At 39.0% G+C, this 16196-nt stretch overlaps 1 protein-coding gene across 1 annotated transcript in view; it reads right to left on the reverse strand.

The window, feature by feature from the left end:
• LOC134537267 (alpha-1D adrenergic receptor) overlaps positions 1-16196 on the reverse strand; it is a 243861-nt gene that overhangs the window by 53937 nt on the left and 173728 nt on the right. Inside the window, exon 2 of the mRNA XM_063377539.1 lies at positions 11792-12019. Coding sequence (XP_063233609.1) covers positions 11792-12019 — 228 coding nt within the window. The remainder of the gene's footprint in view (positions 1-11791; positions 12020-16196) is intronic.

The raw sequence follows: 16196 nt of genomic DNA on the forward strand, positions 1-16196 counted from the left end.
TGAAATAAGAAGTTATTTCCTCGCAGCGGATCGCTTTTAGACTAGAGCCTTTTAGTAAATGTATGGCTGCAACAAGGTATGTAAGTAGCTTGGCTTCTGGGTTGTAGCCGTGTCCTTGGCGAATAATTTTGGTGAATTATTCACCAAGGACACGGCTATAACCCAGAAGCCAAGCTACTTCAGACAATGGCCGTGAAAGCCTGCGAACATTATTACGGTATGTAAGGTCTGGGATATATATATATATATATATATATATATATAAGTAGTATGTTTTGGCCGGTACTGGCACAGGCTTCAGGCTGTGGTGCCTGTGGTGCCGACCGCCATATTGGATTAAGACGTCACGGCGGCCATCTTGGATGGTTTTGACCTTGACCTTTGACCTTGACCTTGAATTTGATCCTCAAATATCGCCAAAATCCGCCAAAATTGGGCAAAAATTGTCCAAAATTCCTCAAAAATCGTAAAAATTTCCATTTCTGTGAAAAAAAATTCCGCCAAAAAATCTCAAAAAATGCCTCAATCCAAAAATTTCTCTTTTCGAGGGAAAAATTCCCGTTTCGAGGGAAAATTTCCCGTTTTTAGTCCTTAAAAATCCCAGCGGCTAGAAATGTCCATATGTAGGCTTAAGCATCCATGTCGACAGCCTCCGATAAGCCTCTGACGTCATCATGTATTATGACGTCACCGTTGCAATTTTCGTTACGGTCGCCATCTTTAACTTTTTTATTTATTATCCGATTTTAATGAAATTTTTTTTAAAAATTATAAAAAAAATCAATTAATAAAATTTTAATAAATTTACTATAAAAAACAAACATTTACGACACGAAGTTCGGAGTCCTCGGTTCGAACCCGGCGAGTGCAAAAAAAATAATTAAAAATGGCGACAGGCTCCTTCCTCAATGATGGATGCAGGCAGACTGACTCCCACCACTTTTCTTAAAGCATATATATCGTCACCTAGTATGACGTCATGTCCGCCATCTTGTCTTCGATGCTGGAAGCCATCATCATTGTATCGTCGGCTAGAGTGCGCTGACGACATGTTAGTTTAATTCTTACCCGCTAGAGTGCAATAATCATTTTTTACTAAGGTGGCCGCCATCTTGAAAATCCGTAATTATTTAGCTAGAAATTCGGGGAAAAGTTCAAAATTCATTAAATAAATCACTCATTAATTTACATATTGATTCGATCCGCTCCAGTCCTTGGTTCGATCCCTGGGCGATACAAATAATCTTAATTTTTATGTAAAAATACCTAAAAAATGACAGGTTCGAAAATAAAAACACTGCAAGTTCTTTTACAAACATAATATTTATTACATAATTTCTATTTTACTACAGGATCACCTGCGAAGTATAGCAATCTTACAAACATTTAGGTCCGCATAGGCGTGAAATGACTAATTCTTAGCTCCAATCGGTTTATACTAGAAAGAGTCCAACCAGATCCTTTACAGACATAGTCCTCCTCTTCTTGACAGAGTTTCTGGATACCTTGTTTAACAATTTGCTTGACATCGTTAGAACTGTAAATTACTGCAGCCGATGTCTTGAATGCACACTTCTTCACTTTGTCATCGAACGGATAAGGCTTTCCATATATACAGTCCAACCACAAGTTATATTTCAAAGGTCCGTTTGTTGCTACGTCATCAGTAAGCTGATTGATTATGTCCTGTCTGATATCATCAAGAAAATTACAAATGTCCTTCGACTCAATTAACGTACTTGGATAATAGTAGTCTTTCAATGTTCCACGAAATGCAGACTGCGCCAAGTAGAAGCCATTATCGTTCACTTGTAATGCTCCGATCACAGTCTTAGGTTTATTTTCATGCCACAGCAATCGGTTGCTGCACATCGGTTTTTTTACTTGTACGCTCACGAGTCACAAATCTAAACTCAAGAGTCGTAATTGCTGCAGGTAGTTCAGCAGTAGGCGCACGGACTTCACCTTTACAGTTTATCGCATGTCGGCGCAAATTATCAATTCGAGTAAACCATTTATGACACTCGTCACAGCGAAACTTCATGCGAGAAGGATTCTTCGTACATTTACTCCTCTCATGTCTCCGTACATCATGTGCAAATGCAAACGTCATGTCGCAGTAGCCACAAGGATGCCTAGTTGAAGATAAACCCGAACCAGATGTCGCTGTTACTGCAACTGTACCATTTCCAGGCATACTCTTATGCACATCAATGCATCGTTGTTGTATAGAAACCTTTACTTTCTGCCGCACTGCAGGACCTTTACATGTCTCCAAGTGATGCTTCAAATTAGCATTTCTTGTAAATTGCTTGCGACACTTAATACAACCAAACATTTTACGATAAGGGTTCTTGGCACATTCTCTCTTCTCGTGTCGACGAGCATTGCTGATGTTTGAGAAAATCTTGTCACAGTAACGACATCGATGTTCGTTAGTTGTTGACGATTCTCCATCCATTGAAGTCTCCATCGAGGGCGAAACAGCGTTCGTCGAGGGTTTCTGTACAGCCAGCACTACCGGCATTAAAGTCTCTTCTTTTGGTGGTATCACGTCTGTTGAAATCTCCTCCAATGTTGACGTCGTCGTTGGAAATTGAATTTTTTTATAATTTTTAATTTTTTTTTCATTAAAATCGGATAATAAATAAAAAAAGTTAAAGATGGCGACCGTAACGAAAATTGCAACGGTGACGTCATAATCCATGATGACGTCAGAGGCTTATCGGAGGCTGTCGACATGGATGCTTAAGCCTACATATGGACATTTCTAGCCGCTGGGATTTTTAAGGACTAAAAACGGGAAATTTTCCCTCGAAACGGGAATTTTTCCCTCGAAAAGAGAAATTTTTGGATTGAGGCATTTTTTGAGATTTTTTGGCGGAATTTTTTTTCACAGAAATGGAAATTTTGACGATTTTTGAGGAATTTTGGGCAATATTTGCCAAATTTTGGCGGATTTTGGCGATTTTTGAGGATCAAATTCAAGTCAAGGTCAAAGGTCAAGGTCACAACCATCCAAGATGGCCGCCGTGACGTCACAATCCAATATGGCGGTCGGCACCACAGGCACCACAGCCTGAAGCCTGTGCCAGTACCGGCCAAAACATACTACTTATATATATAAGCATTGGCATGCCATAAATAAAAACGAATTGTTCAAAATTTGAATCAAAGAAAAAACAAATGGAAAAATTCAAGATGGCGGGGCCCGATACCCCTTGAGACTCCTGTTGTAAACTCCTTTGGCGCGTTGCCAGCAGGCCGAAACTGAACTCCTCGGCACTAGGTAGTTCATGAATGAGCACGCGAGCGTTTAAACCTCGCGCGCAAACTCACCGCAAAGATCCCGGAGGTTGGTTGGTCTCTGCCCAATTTCTCCTCCCGAACACCAATCCCTTCACACCAAACATACGGGTTCGACAGAGTTGAGGGGAGAAACACGAGATTCACTGAAATGGAGTCAGTCATCAGCGAAAGGTAGATTGGGCTGATTAGATGTAACATTAAAAAAATTTCCCAAGAAAATTCGTTCCGTTATTGTGAATGGACCGAAAGTCGAATGGGACGGAAATGTTTGACCACGGTGCTTCCATCTGTGGCAAATGACGTCAACGAAAGTGCACAGAGACAAAAGAAAATTTTATAGTATTAAAGGTTTCAATGAATTTTAAAAAGATGGGGAGTGTTTTAATAAAATTATTTCTCAAATATCAGGTCCAAAGATGGGGATTAGTTTATTATTTTTTCGAGTCACTTTCGCTTTTATCAGAGACGTATCATTTTATAGCTTGTAATTTCGGTCTGCTAATCAAATGATTCAATAGTAGACGCCGTTGCTCCGGCATATACGTGTGATTCGCGTCAGAAAAAATGTAGTTAAAAACACAATTCGCGTATATATTTATTTATTACGATCGGCATTATTTCAAACAATTACGTTTCGGAGTTTGGTATGGTTAAAGTGTATTTGCAACATGAGAGCATGTGGAATTTTGCTTGTTACCGAGTTCAGATGTTACACATCACTGGCAAATACTGGAAGACTAGCTCATATATATATATATATATATTTTTATTATTTCGACCGCGAAGCTGCACGAGCGAGCGGGGAACTTCGGACGTGTTCGGGGAATTCCCGGGCATCCGGACTCAAGTTCCAGTGAATCCTCGGGGAGCGCGTTTCCGCGGTCGGGGAAACGCAGTCAGCCGAAATCCAGATGGGAGGTTGAGTCGACGAACCAGCGAGCTGTCGCGTAAAGGGTCCGAAAGGGGCGCATCATTTGGGCGGGGTGGGTTGAGGGGAAAGGAAGGGCGGGGGTTTGGGAAGTGGCATGTGAAGAGGGGGGGGGGGGGGAGGTTTTCAAGGGAAATGGAAGGAGACCGCAACGGCCGCATCCGCAGAGATCCAGCCGAGCGCAGTGTTCGCCACACTCACTCGCTTCTGCTCGGGGTTTTGCGCGATCCTCTTCGCCGTAATCACCAGTACCTACCCGCGCGGGAGTTTCGCAGACGGCGGCGTTCGCAAACGAAACGACACCTTCACTTTCGAATACACACATTTTTTTTTTTTTTTTGGCTGAGAGCTTCTCACTGTTTTCGAAGGAAAAAAAAAGTTTAACAAGCGTGCAGTGAGCAAGCATAGCAACACAGAGATAATGCACATTTAAATTTAAAAAAAAATAAAAAATTGGTTGTCTGTAAAGTCGGTTTACGGACGATAGTTTAACGTGACTACGTCATAACAAAACATTGATGAAATGATTGCATACTTTTATGAATAAAATTAAATCATTTTTATTGAATTATCACTATTTTGTATGAATACAAAGAAGAAGTGGAATGAAATCTACAATTTAATTGATAAATTTACTTTTATTTGCACTCATTAATTCAAATATGTTTATTACTTTAACGAACAGATTATTTTAATTATAACTTTTATACATGTTTGCTATTTAACTTCTTCCAATCTGTGTTATTATGTTAAGGATCGGACGATGATAGGAAAAGTAGGAAACGAATGGGAGTGTTTCAAGTTTAATGTGCCTCGAAAAATTCAAATCGATGGTTGTTCCAATCGAGTGGAAGAGAGATAGATGCGGCGCAAGCGTACAATGAGCGTAACGGGACACAGCGTAACGGTCACAGCGTAACGGGACAGAGCGTAACGGGACACAGCGTAACGGGCACAGCGTAACGGGACACTTTATCGTGCGTGCAGCCGGCGTTCATCGATTTATTAGACGTCACGTCAAAAAAAACGTGGGCGATTCTTTCAGTACTCTCCGGAGATGTGTACCCATTTAACCACAGTAGCGAGCAAATTCATGTGTTCTCATGTTGCAAATATACGTATGATACAGAACTCAGACACAAAATTTAACGCAGAATTCTTTAAAATAATGCCGAGCGTGATAAATGTACGCAAATTGTGTTTTCAACTACATTTATTTATGTGAATCACACGTAGTTTTTTTAGCACCCGCCGCTAGAATTCACTGCCGGAGGCAGAATTGTCGACTATTGATTCGTTTGATTTCCAGTCTGAAATTTTAAACTATATAATGAAACAGCTACGATAAAAGCGAATATATATGTATACATATATATATGAACACACATACTCATTAAACCCCGGCTTGGGTCTGATTTTTGGCTACGATTTTTATTAAAATACTTACCTACCATCTTTTTAATATTCATTAACCAGTTAATACTATAAAGTTTCCGTTTGTCTTTGTAAACTTAGGTTCGCGCAATCCGCCACAGATGGCAGCACCGTGGTTGTTACACATTTCCGCTCTTTGTATTCCGTCGCCTTCACGAAATGATGCCGTGTAGACTACTGAGAGCTAAGACGTTACACATCAAAAATGGATGTCTGGACACTACCTGCGCTTTTTAACTGAAACTTCACATATACAGGGGCACGAAATTTATAGGATATGCCTACACAAGTATATTAAACGCGTGTACAATTGTGCAAGTAACCAAGTGTACAGTTGTGCGAGTGTACGAGAATGTGTGCGAGTATGTGAGTACGTAAGCGAATGAGCAAGTATGCTAGTGCCCTATAAAGCATAAAGCAAAAAAAAAAAGTCATGGACCGCTGCTGCCATTGAGTTCCCAGCAAGTAACTTGTAAGCTAAAAAAGTAGGACAGTCGAGATTTTCTGGAGGTTCAGAACTTTAACAAGCATGGGGAAGGAAAATCTTAAATTGCAGTGGTCTGACTTTCTACTTGTTACGCTTTGTTACATTTCGTTGTGCTCTGGTGACGTTGCAGCGACTACCCTACCGTCTGTAAATAACTTTCACTTCAATAAATAATTTGCTTGTTAAATGTTAAAAAAAACTTTATTTTTCTCTCCTGTAAAAGTGAACAATATGGTATTGTTGCCTTTCTGCAGCCAGCAGTTCATTTTTGAACTACAATGTGATGGAATGTTTTGGCTTGGTCGGGAATTAAAAGTTATTCTGCGTTGCTACTACCTGGCACTAAATTAATGGGCTCTTTCGTTTGGATGCCATCTTGCCGTCGTAGCACCATCTTCTCCGTGTTTTGACGTGATATGAAGTTAATTGTTTGACTTTAACCGTTCAACGAATTTGAAGACGTCACGGCGTCTTTCTCTTGTCTCTTTCCCTGGCAACCCTGTTTCACCTCCACCACTTCTACCCCACTCTTAATTCTTTGCGGATGTGCCAAAGCTTTATTGTAGTTTTGATGTATTTTTCTAAACCTAAAAAGAAATCCCAGTGTTATCTAGTATGTTTTGTAACATTTAATATTTTTTTTAGCGATGAAAATGATGCAATCCGTGTAATTTACGTAAATTGCGTCCTTGGCCTTGGAGCTAATGTCTAGTCACCTTTGTTCTTGTTCCTTATTCTTTATCGGTGGTTTTCGCCACAATGTTTATGAGTACTTTCCACGTAATAAAAGTCAGTGTGTTCTTTTCCCACACTGTTGAAAATGTCACTAAATTTACGGACTCTTCAAACGAAGAATTGAACTCAAATGAACGAAGAACTCTTCATAATTTCAAATAGCTGAATATTCGTAAAAACCTACGCCGTATTTTGAAATACCCGTTCCTATTTTGTTCCAAAGCAAGGTAAAGACACGCGTGGAAAAAAGAACAGTGTTTTTGCTGTAGACTTCACCATTTTTTTAATGTTCTGTTAAAACACAGATAATATTATTTTGGATCCACGTTCAAAATAAGTGAACTCAGTTTACGCAAATTTACGACGATAGCCTTACATTTACGAAGATGCCTGAATAATTTGTAACCAGCGTTTTCGTAAATTTTTTAACTGTGCAGGATAAGTGGTTATTCAGTAAATTAGTTTCATCAATTAAATTTCTTACTACCTCCCCGTACCAGAACTGGGTTAACCACCTGTTTACTGTTTCATTACTGAGGAAGTATGCAGAGTGTTGGAAAGAGCGAGTACCAGTACACTTCAGACTGGTACGTGATTTTCTTTAAGCAAAAGAGTTGGGAGTGAGCCGGGAGAATGCCTAAAAGGGCTACCTACACACTTCCACTTAGCTAATCTTCGCCTCTATAGCTTGCGAATGCAAAATTTTTCACCCTCACGCGGTAACTTTTGAAATCTACCCACGACATTTGAATTTTAAAAAAACGCGCCTTTTCATTGCACGAGAGCAAAAGAAGGGCTTTGTCGTTTGCACATTTAAAATTCAGTGCTAACTTTGTCCTGGCCGGAGTTTTGAAAATAAGTTCAAAAATAACAGTGGGTGAATGAATAATTGAAAATAAATCGAACGTCATCTTAGAAAAAAAATTCAGGCAGCCTTAGTGACCAAAATTTTCGTATGTCTAAAATAACGGGAACGTAATATTGTAATCTTTGTTTCAGTTGTAGTTTGTTTCAGTGCAGCAGATAGTAAATTAATGGGTGTACAAATGCTATTAAGGGAAAGAGAATTTATACGAAATACGCCATATTAGTTTCAACAGTTTTCATGCCACAAACTGTTTTTTTACTTTTGATATTCGTTAGGGCAAAACTCACACATTAAGAGTTTTTTTTAAAACCCACAAGAAGAGTTTCTATTGACAGTACCGTTCGAATTATATATATTTTGAGAAATGAATTCTATTATAATGTCACTGAATTAACAGAGGTAATTATTTTCAGCAGCCAGTCACTATGAACTTCAGGTTATTCCATAATGCTTTTAACGAAGATAGAGTTTGATGGAAGATAACAAATAGTTATGACTGTTGAGCTCAAGATGGCGTATTTATTTTTCATATCTCTTCATATTAGGTAAGTTTAGTTTGAACAGTTTCTGATGCATTTTTGATGTGCAAACATTTGAGATCTCGGTATACGGCATTTTGTAGGAGTAATTTCGTAAATGGGATGGAAGTCAAATGAACGGTAATGCGTCACCACGGTGATCCATCTGCGTGGAAGTTTCAGAAATGGAGAACCTACGTGATTCTTCCATCTGCGTGTGATTGTGTGTGTCTACACACACACACCCTTATACATACAAACACACATACACACACATATATCCTCAGCTATTGGGAAAGTGCCTGTTTATTTATTTTTTGTATCGCGATTGATTTAGTATTAGGCTAATAATATTTACGTGTTTTAGCTCGTATTTTATTACCAACGACGCTGTCTTGTGTGTATTACCAAAATATTCAAGGTAACCTGCATTTAAACATATTCTTCTTTTGTTCAATTCTAGTCGCGAGTCAATTTTCGTTTTTTCTTTTCGAATATGAAATTAATTTGCATGTATTTATTCCTTATTTATTACTTGCTTGTTTCTTGTTTGCACGAAAACTTCTGTACTTTCAATAATTTTCCATATTTTTAACGATTTTTTCCCCTTGAACCGTGGTGGTATGTTTGAGTAGATTTTCTCACGGAATTGAATACCAGCCTGAAGCCAGTATTCAATTGCTTTCACCGCGTAGACGTACTGCATCGCTGCTGTTCCGAAACTAGCTGAAGCGCATCAAATGCATCAACTTTCTTTTAGTTCTCTTGAACTCACAACGCCTACACCGTGCGCACGAACTGCACCGTTGCTGTTCCGAAACCACCCGATGCGCATCAAATGCACAGTTTTCGAGAAAAAATTTTTTTTTAGGATGTATATATAAATATTAGCCTAACAGAACATGGGTTGGGTTGGGTTCTTGTCAAACAGAATTAAAGTTTGATTTAAAAAAAAAATTCACATGTTTTCCTTAAAATAAACATTTTTGGTATATTTATTACGCTAGAGATTATTTTAAAAAGAATTCCACGTTAAAAAATATGGTGTCCGAGTTTCGTGTTATAAGTTTAATTTGCTACATGAGAACACACGAATTTTCTCGTTACCGACGTTGGATATTACTTATCACATATATTTTTTTTTAATTTATTGTTTTTTTTTTGTTTCTGCCGTCAAAGTCACGTATAATCGATGGTTATATGCGGCGCGACTCCCCCCCTCCCTCCCCGCCCTCCTTTTGAACTAGCTGCACCTCCTTCCCCCGCGGGCTCTGTACGGCCGAGTCCTTCTCACAGGAACCTCTCCTGCGCTTCGACGGCCACGCGTCCTTCCTGGAAGTCGCCTTCAGTGTCGGCGCCGCGCATGCATATTCATCACGTGCCGTTCCCGGATGATGGCTCCCTCCCACTCCCCCCTCCCCACCCCCCTCACGAGGTCTTAATGGAAATGCGTGTCAACCTATGAATTAATTAAACCATAGGCGCCCCTCCCGCGTGTTTACACGAGACGACGAGGCAAGCTGTGTCAGCTCAAATGTTAAATCCTCGAAAAAAAAAAAAATTCCTTCCGCCCCACCCCTTTGCACTTCCGGGGTAAAAACAATAAATAAAAAAAAATTCATTGCTCGGCGAAGTCTTGTAATAGACGTGGGAGAGGGGGAGAAGCTACAAGCTCCAAATCTCCAAGAAACATCACTTATGTTAATAAGATAAAAAAAAACTTATATATAAGCATTCTACATAAAAAATATATGGACATACTTAATTGGATGTCCTTCAAGTATAATATTATGTGTGTAAAAAGTCACCAAATAACACATGCGTGGGGTTTTACACAAAAATATCTTACACTAAAATAAATAGGTATATTTTTGAAAATATTTGCCTACTTTAAGGGGTACCTTTTTTGTAACTTACCGAGAAAGAAGCCATTAAAAATAGTAGTGACGAAAAATAAAATTAAAAGGTGTGTGCACTGAATGTACGTGCGTCAGAAGTTATAATACTTTTTGATTTTAAAAAAAATTGAAAATTATTGTAAACAAAAAATTATTAAATTATTACCCAGTATTCAATTTTGATATAAACCTTCGTGAATTATTAATTATTTAATTTAGTTAAATAATGGATATGAATTATAATTAATATTGAATATGTATAAGCCGTACGTTTGTTCAAATTGATTGATTTTAATTTTATATTAAATCATATTATAACAATACACTGAAATAAATTTTTGTATATTTTACAAGTAAAATCCTTGGAAACCCTGTTGCCAAGGATATTACTTGTAAAACTACAAGGTAGAGCTTTGTACCATGTGCGATTTTTCAAGGCTCTGCCTTGTAGTTTTTTCAAGAAGTATCCTTGGCAACAGGGTTTCCAAGAATTTCCCTTGTAAAAGTACAAATTTTTTTAGAGTGTATATATATAGGGGTGCCCACAAGGGGGGGGTAACGACGCAGACTGCGTCATTAAAATTTCAGGGGGGGGGGGGTGGTTAAAAGACGAGAAAAATGTATATATTATTTACATAATTATAGCTTCTAATGTGAAAAATACGTTTCTGTTGCTTTGATAATTGAAAGGGATCTTGTAAATCAAATTGGCAACCCCACACTTTCCTCAACAAAAGCAGTTTGGCATCTGTCGGTTCAGGATGGAAACATTACCTGATATGACCAAAATTATTATTAGAAAATCAGTTTAAATAAATGCAAAATGTGATAAAATATAATACTAAAAAAGTATAATATTATAAAATCATTGAGTAAATCATTGAGAAATTGGCATAAAAAATTTCGGGGGGGGGGGGGGGGGGGGGGGACGCATCATTAGGTTAGGAGGGTGAGTCATAGTGTTTGGGGGGGGGGGGCACCTCTGATATATATACAGTAATACTAGATAATGCCCGGCATGCGTTGCAATGCCTCAATCAATTTTTTTTTGTAATTTTTTAAACGTATACTAAGCATCTCCCTTATCTCTCTAATTCTCTATCTCTCTTTGTATATCTCTATAACTCTCTCTATCTTTCTATTTATATCTCTATCTCTCTATATCTTTCTACATATATATCTCTATATATCTTTCTAGCGGACCCGACAGACATTGTCCTGCCCAAATGTACATATGGCGGTAAGTATTTCTACGCTGGACATTTTGTATCTTCTCATTATACATACCCCTCCTCTTGGGCACGCCACTACCGTTACCAAAAACCTTTCCCATGTTTACGCAGAAGGCAACAACAATGCAAAAGCCCGTTGCCATGGAGGCTAATTATCAACAATGCTTAGTTTTTTTTGCTTTTGAAGCGTGTTTTTTTTTAGTTTTTTCTTAACTCAGAATCGAGATAAAATATCCAATTGTGAATCTAAACCATCCTCGAATCCCCGTGAACTCACACAAAAAATTTCATCAAAATCGGTCCAGCCGTCTAGGAGGAGTTCAGTGACATACACACGCACACAAGAAATATATATATATAAAGATGAAGACGCGTGACTGACCCAGCACCGTGATGGAGCTGGACACGAGCATGGACAGCAGCCAGACCAGCGTGATCTTGAAGCCGACCAGCCGCTTGGTGGAGTAGGAGTGCCGCGTCTTGAGCGGGTTGCGGATGCCCAGGTAGCGGCCCAGGCTGATGAAGCACATGTGCATGATGCTGGCCGAGCACGCGAGCACGTCGCACGTCACGTACACGTTGCACCACGCCGTGCCGAGCGGCCAGTACCCTGAAGCAGACGATGCATATGCACAAACAACTGTAGCCCAACGTACATGCCTGATACCTCGTGGTCTGCACGCCCGTGACAACACCTTCCGCTCAGTTCCCCTTGTAGCAGACAATGGCACATGCACAAACAACTTAAGCCCGGGGGTTCGGTACCCTGCTCACGTACACACAACACAAGCCCAAAGTACATGCCTGATACCTCGTGGTCTGTACACCCGTGACAACACCTTCCGCTCAGTTCCCTGAAGCAGACGATGCATATGCACAAACAACTGAAGCCTGGTGTTTAGGAAACCTTCCGGAAGCAACACGTGGGTACACGCCTGATAGCTGGTGGTCGGTACTCAGGTAATACACATACAGACCACTGAAGCTTGGCGTCCAGTATCCTTTCATGAAAATGGTACCCTGATCCAAGCAGCACACATGCACACACGACTGGAGCCTGATGTTCTGTAACTTGCTACAGGCACCACGAGGCACTAGAGGTCTGTACACTGTGGCAAATAACAAAAAAAAATAAGGCTACATTACACCTGGTTCCTTCTGGTCAGTATCCTGTATCAGGCAGCACCAATACACAAACAACTAAAACTTTATGTCCAGTACCCTGCTACGGTCAACACGCGGGTACATGTCTGATACATGGTTTATCAGTACGTTGTAATAGTTTACAAGAAGTTATACACCTGGTCAGTACCCTGCAGCAGTTAGCACACATAATTATACACAGGAACAACTGCAGTCTAGCATTTGGCACCTTACTACAGGCCACGCACACACACACAGACAACTGCAGCCTAGTGTTTGGGAACCTTATACAGGCAGCACACATACACACGAAATTGAAGCAGTCTTTTATATTCATTAAGCAAAATTTAATAAAATACGAAATTGAAATACTTATTTGAGAGACTTTTCACATAAATTAAGTTGACAGTCTCCAACGATTTACATTTAATAAATGCAATACTGTAAACTAAATAAAAGCGTAAAAAACAAAAACAGAGAGTGAGTTGGTAAAAGGCTGCTTAAAATTATAGTTCCTTGACTTTCAGCACCACTACTGTTTATTTCGGGACTTCTTCACGACTTCGCTGACCAGTCCTTCAGTTTCGTTACTTTTTTTCTTTTTCGTGTCTGTTGTACCTTTCGTAACTTTCGAGACGTGTAGACACCCTGATAATAAACTCTAAGGCTGGTATTCCAAGACACAGAAATAAGGGTTCAGGTGTTGAACATGCTACATCTGTACCCTAAAAGTATTCATAGTGCAAGATAGGACAAAGCCAGTCCCTTATTTTAAGGAAACTGTTTTTGGTGTTCTATCCGTTGCCGATCTGTTGCCCAAATCCCGCGCATGCGCAGAGCTCACTTTTTCGGCGATTTCGTCCAGATGGCGGACCTGCGTCTGGCGCCATTAATTCACATATAGTCACTTTTATGATCATCTGGGGACGCACCAAGCAAATGAAACTTTATGACAGCGAAACTATCCTGGAATACATTTTGTACACTTTAGTGGTCATAACAAGAAATAATCGCAACTTAAAATGTACTTGAGAAAAAAAGTAGAAAGGTGGTTCTATTTTTGTGCGATAGTGCTGCTATCTATAGTATGTTTGCCGTAACAACTGCATCGATGGTTGCCAAACGTCCGCTAGATGGCGTTGGAACCAAATTCTACCCTCGCGCAGGGCACCGTTCATCAAAACTGTTGCGCATCTGTTTCCTTATTGAGATTCGGTTTGGACACGTTCCGGAATACGGCCCGCGAATCGGTTACCGTTGTATCCCAACAAGATTGTGTTCATTTGCTACCTTACCCGAACGTCTTGGAGAACCGCCCTAATTTTAGTTTATAATAGCATTGAAATCCAAGATACAGTTAGTTAAGAAGTCTCATTAAAATTGCGTGGGTATTTAAATTTCTCTAAAAGTCCACGTCTGTGGCGAATATCGGCATGAGAGATTAACGGCTGGGATGCGTTAGGCTCATGATCTTTGTGGAAGTCACTTACCTTATGGTTTATATGTTCCTTTTTATATCATTATTTTATTTTTACGTTAAACACGGTTAAACTTGTAGACATTTGGGTGGCATAACTTCAACAATATACATATTTGTTTTGCATATATAATTGGAAAAATTGAAATTTTAATATTTTCGTGCTGTTTGGATAAGGAGAACCAAATTGAATAAATAACTGAACATTTCTGTATTTAAAGTCAATGCGTGGTATGGTTTAAAATTCTTTCAGAAAAAATTTATTCAAAATGATATAGCCTTTAATAATCATAAAATTTCTGATGATATTAAAAGGTCGTGTAATATTGAATAATTTTTTTTGTAAGTAATTAAACCATATCAAGAAGTAGCTAGTAAAATGAACTTTAAACTTGAAAAATTACATTTTTTATTAACGTTCATTCTCCTTATCCATACTGTATAAAAACGTTAAAAATGCACACTGACAGCTAATTATACAAAACGTATGCGACGTATATAATTTTCATTCTGTGAAAGTTCAGCCACTCAAAAAGTCGGCGTGTTCAACCGCGTGGAACGCAAATATAAAATAACGACCTGGAACTAGACGTAACACACTTATGGCTATGCTAATCCACTCTCACGACAGATTTCAAAGCACCAAAAAGACGAGAACAAACCAAACATTTTATTTCATCTCAATTAACGGAACTTAACAACGTTTTGCGAAAGCCAAACAGTATTATTCTTTACTCTAGTTTTATCTTTGCGGACGATCTCGCGTATAAATATTTACCTTCGTTTAATGCGGCGATGCTTTTACAACTTTACCATCACGTCTCAGTGCCTGGTACGCCAGAGACGATTTCATTCTTGACGTAAAGTCCAAGCTCAAGAGAGAACTAATATTCTTCAAAAAAATACTTGGTACAATATCAATCGGCTAGAGCTTATGTTTAAAAGCCAAGTGAAGAATTTAAAAAATATTCATTTTAATTATTAATTGGAAAAATCAAATTAACTGCACTTTTAAAAATATAATAGTTTTTTATTATTCAACTGCATGAACCTTCTTTGGAAACTTCCATTCAAAATGCACCATCTTGATTTAATTATTTAAGCTGCTCGAAATTTAAAAGTAACTCATAAAAAATTTAGTTGAAAAAATAAAAATTTTGACATCAAAGCATGCAGACGTTAGCTAATTGGGGGCTAGTTCATTATATAATTATTGCAATTTCTTTTAGTTGGTGTATCAAAATTAAATCACCTAATAGTCTTGACATTAAGATATTCACGGGGATATAAAAAACGTCAATTACATCGGTGAAGAAACTCTAGCACAAGTGAGCGTGACGTCACAAGCTCGGGGAATATCGATTACCCAGGGTGAGTGAAACAAGCTCAGTCTCCAACAAGAAGTTTAATTTGGGGTTCGCCATCCTTTTCGTTTTTGCGTTCCATTGCTTTTTAGCCATTGATGTGTAACATCTAACCTCGGTAACGAGAAAATTCACATGTTCTCTTGTTGCAAACACACTTATTAATACCAAACTCAAACACAACATCTGTAGTAGAATTCTTAAAAAAAAAAATGCCGATCGTGATCAATAGACGCTAAATGTGTTTTCTACATATCTTGAAGCGAAACACACGTTGTTCCCGAACCGCCGCTAGAATTCGCTCCCGGAGCAGCTACGTCGACCGAAATAAATTATATAATAAAACGACTCCTATAAAATAACAAAGAAAACCTGGGAAAAAAATGAATAAACCTGGCTTTGGAATTGATTTCCGACAAGAAATTTTATCTTAGTTAAATCCACTAAACAGTTAATACTATAATGTTTTCCTTTGGATTTGTGATTTTTGGTTAGCGTCATCCGCCACAGATAGCAGCACCGTGGTTACACATTTCCGTTCCGTGACCACTGTCGCATTCACGGAGTCACTCCTACCAAATGCCGTAAACCGAGCACTAAGGTTGTCACACATCAGAAATCAACAGGGTGTAGTGAGACCGATCGTTGAATCTAATACTTGCTATGGCTACCGGGCTAAATCTCCTCCTCGCCCATCTGGTGAGGATGGTAGCCTCATCTCTTGATCCCCTACTAAGTGCTGCACAAGAGACAATTCACCCTCCTCAACCCACCGTCCACACACCCAATCCCGTCCCCAACAC

Source organism: Bacillus rossius, chromosome 12 (genome assembly GCF_032445375.1).
Source record: "Bacillus rossius redtenbacheri isolate Brsri chromosome 12, Brsri_v3, whole genome shotgun sequence".
Taxonomy (NCBI): Eukaryota; Metazoa; Arthropoda; class Insecta; order Phasmatodea; family Bacillidae; genus Bacillus; species Bacillus rossius.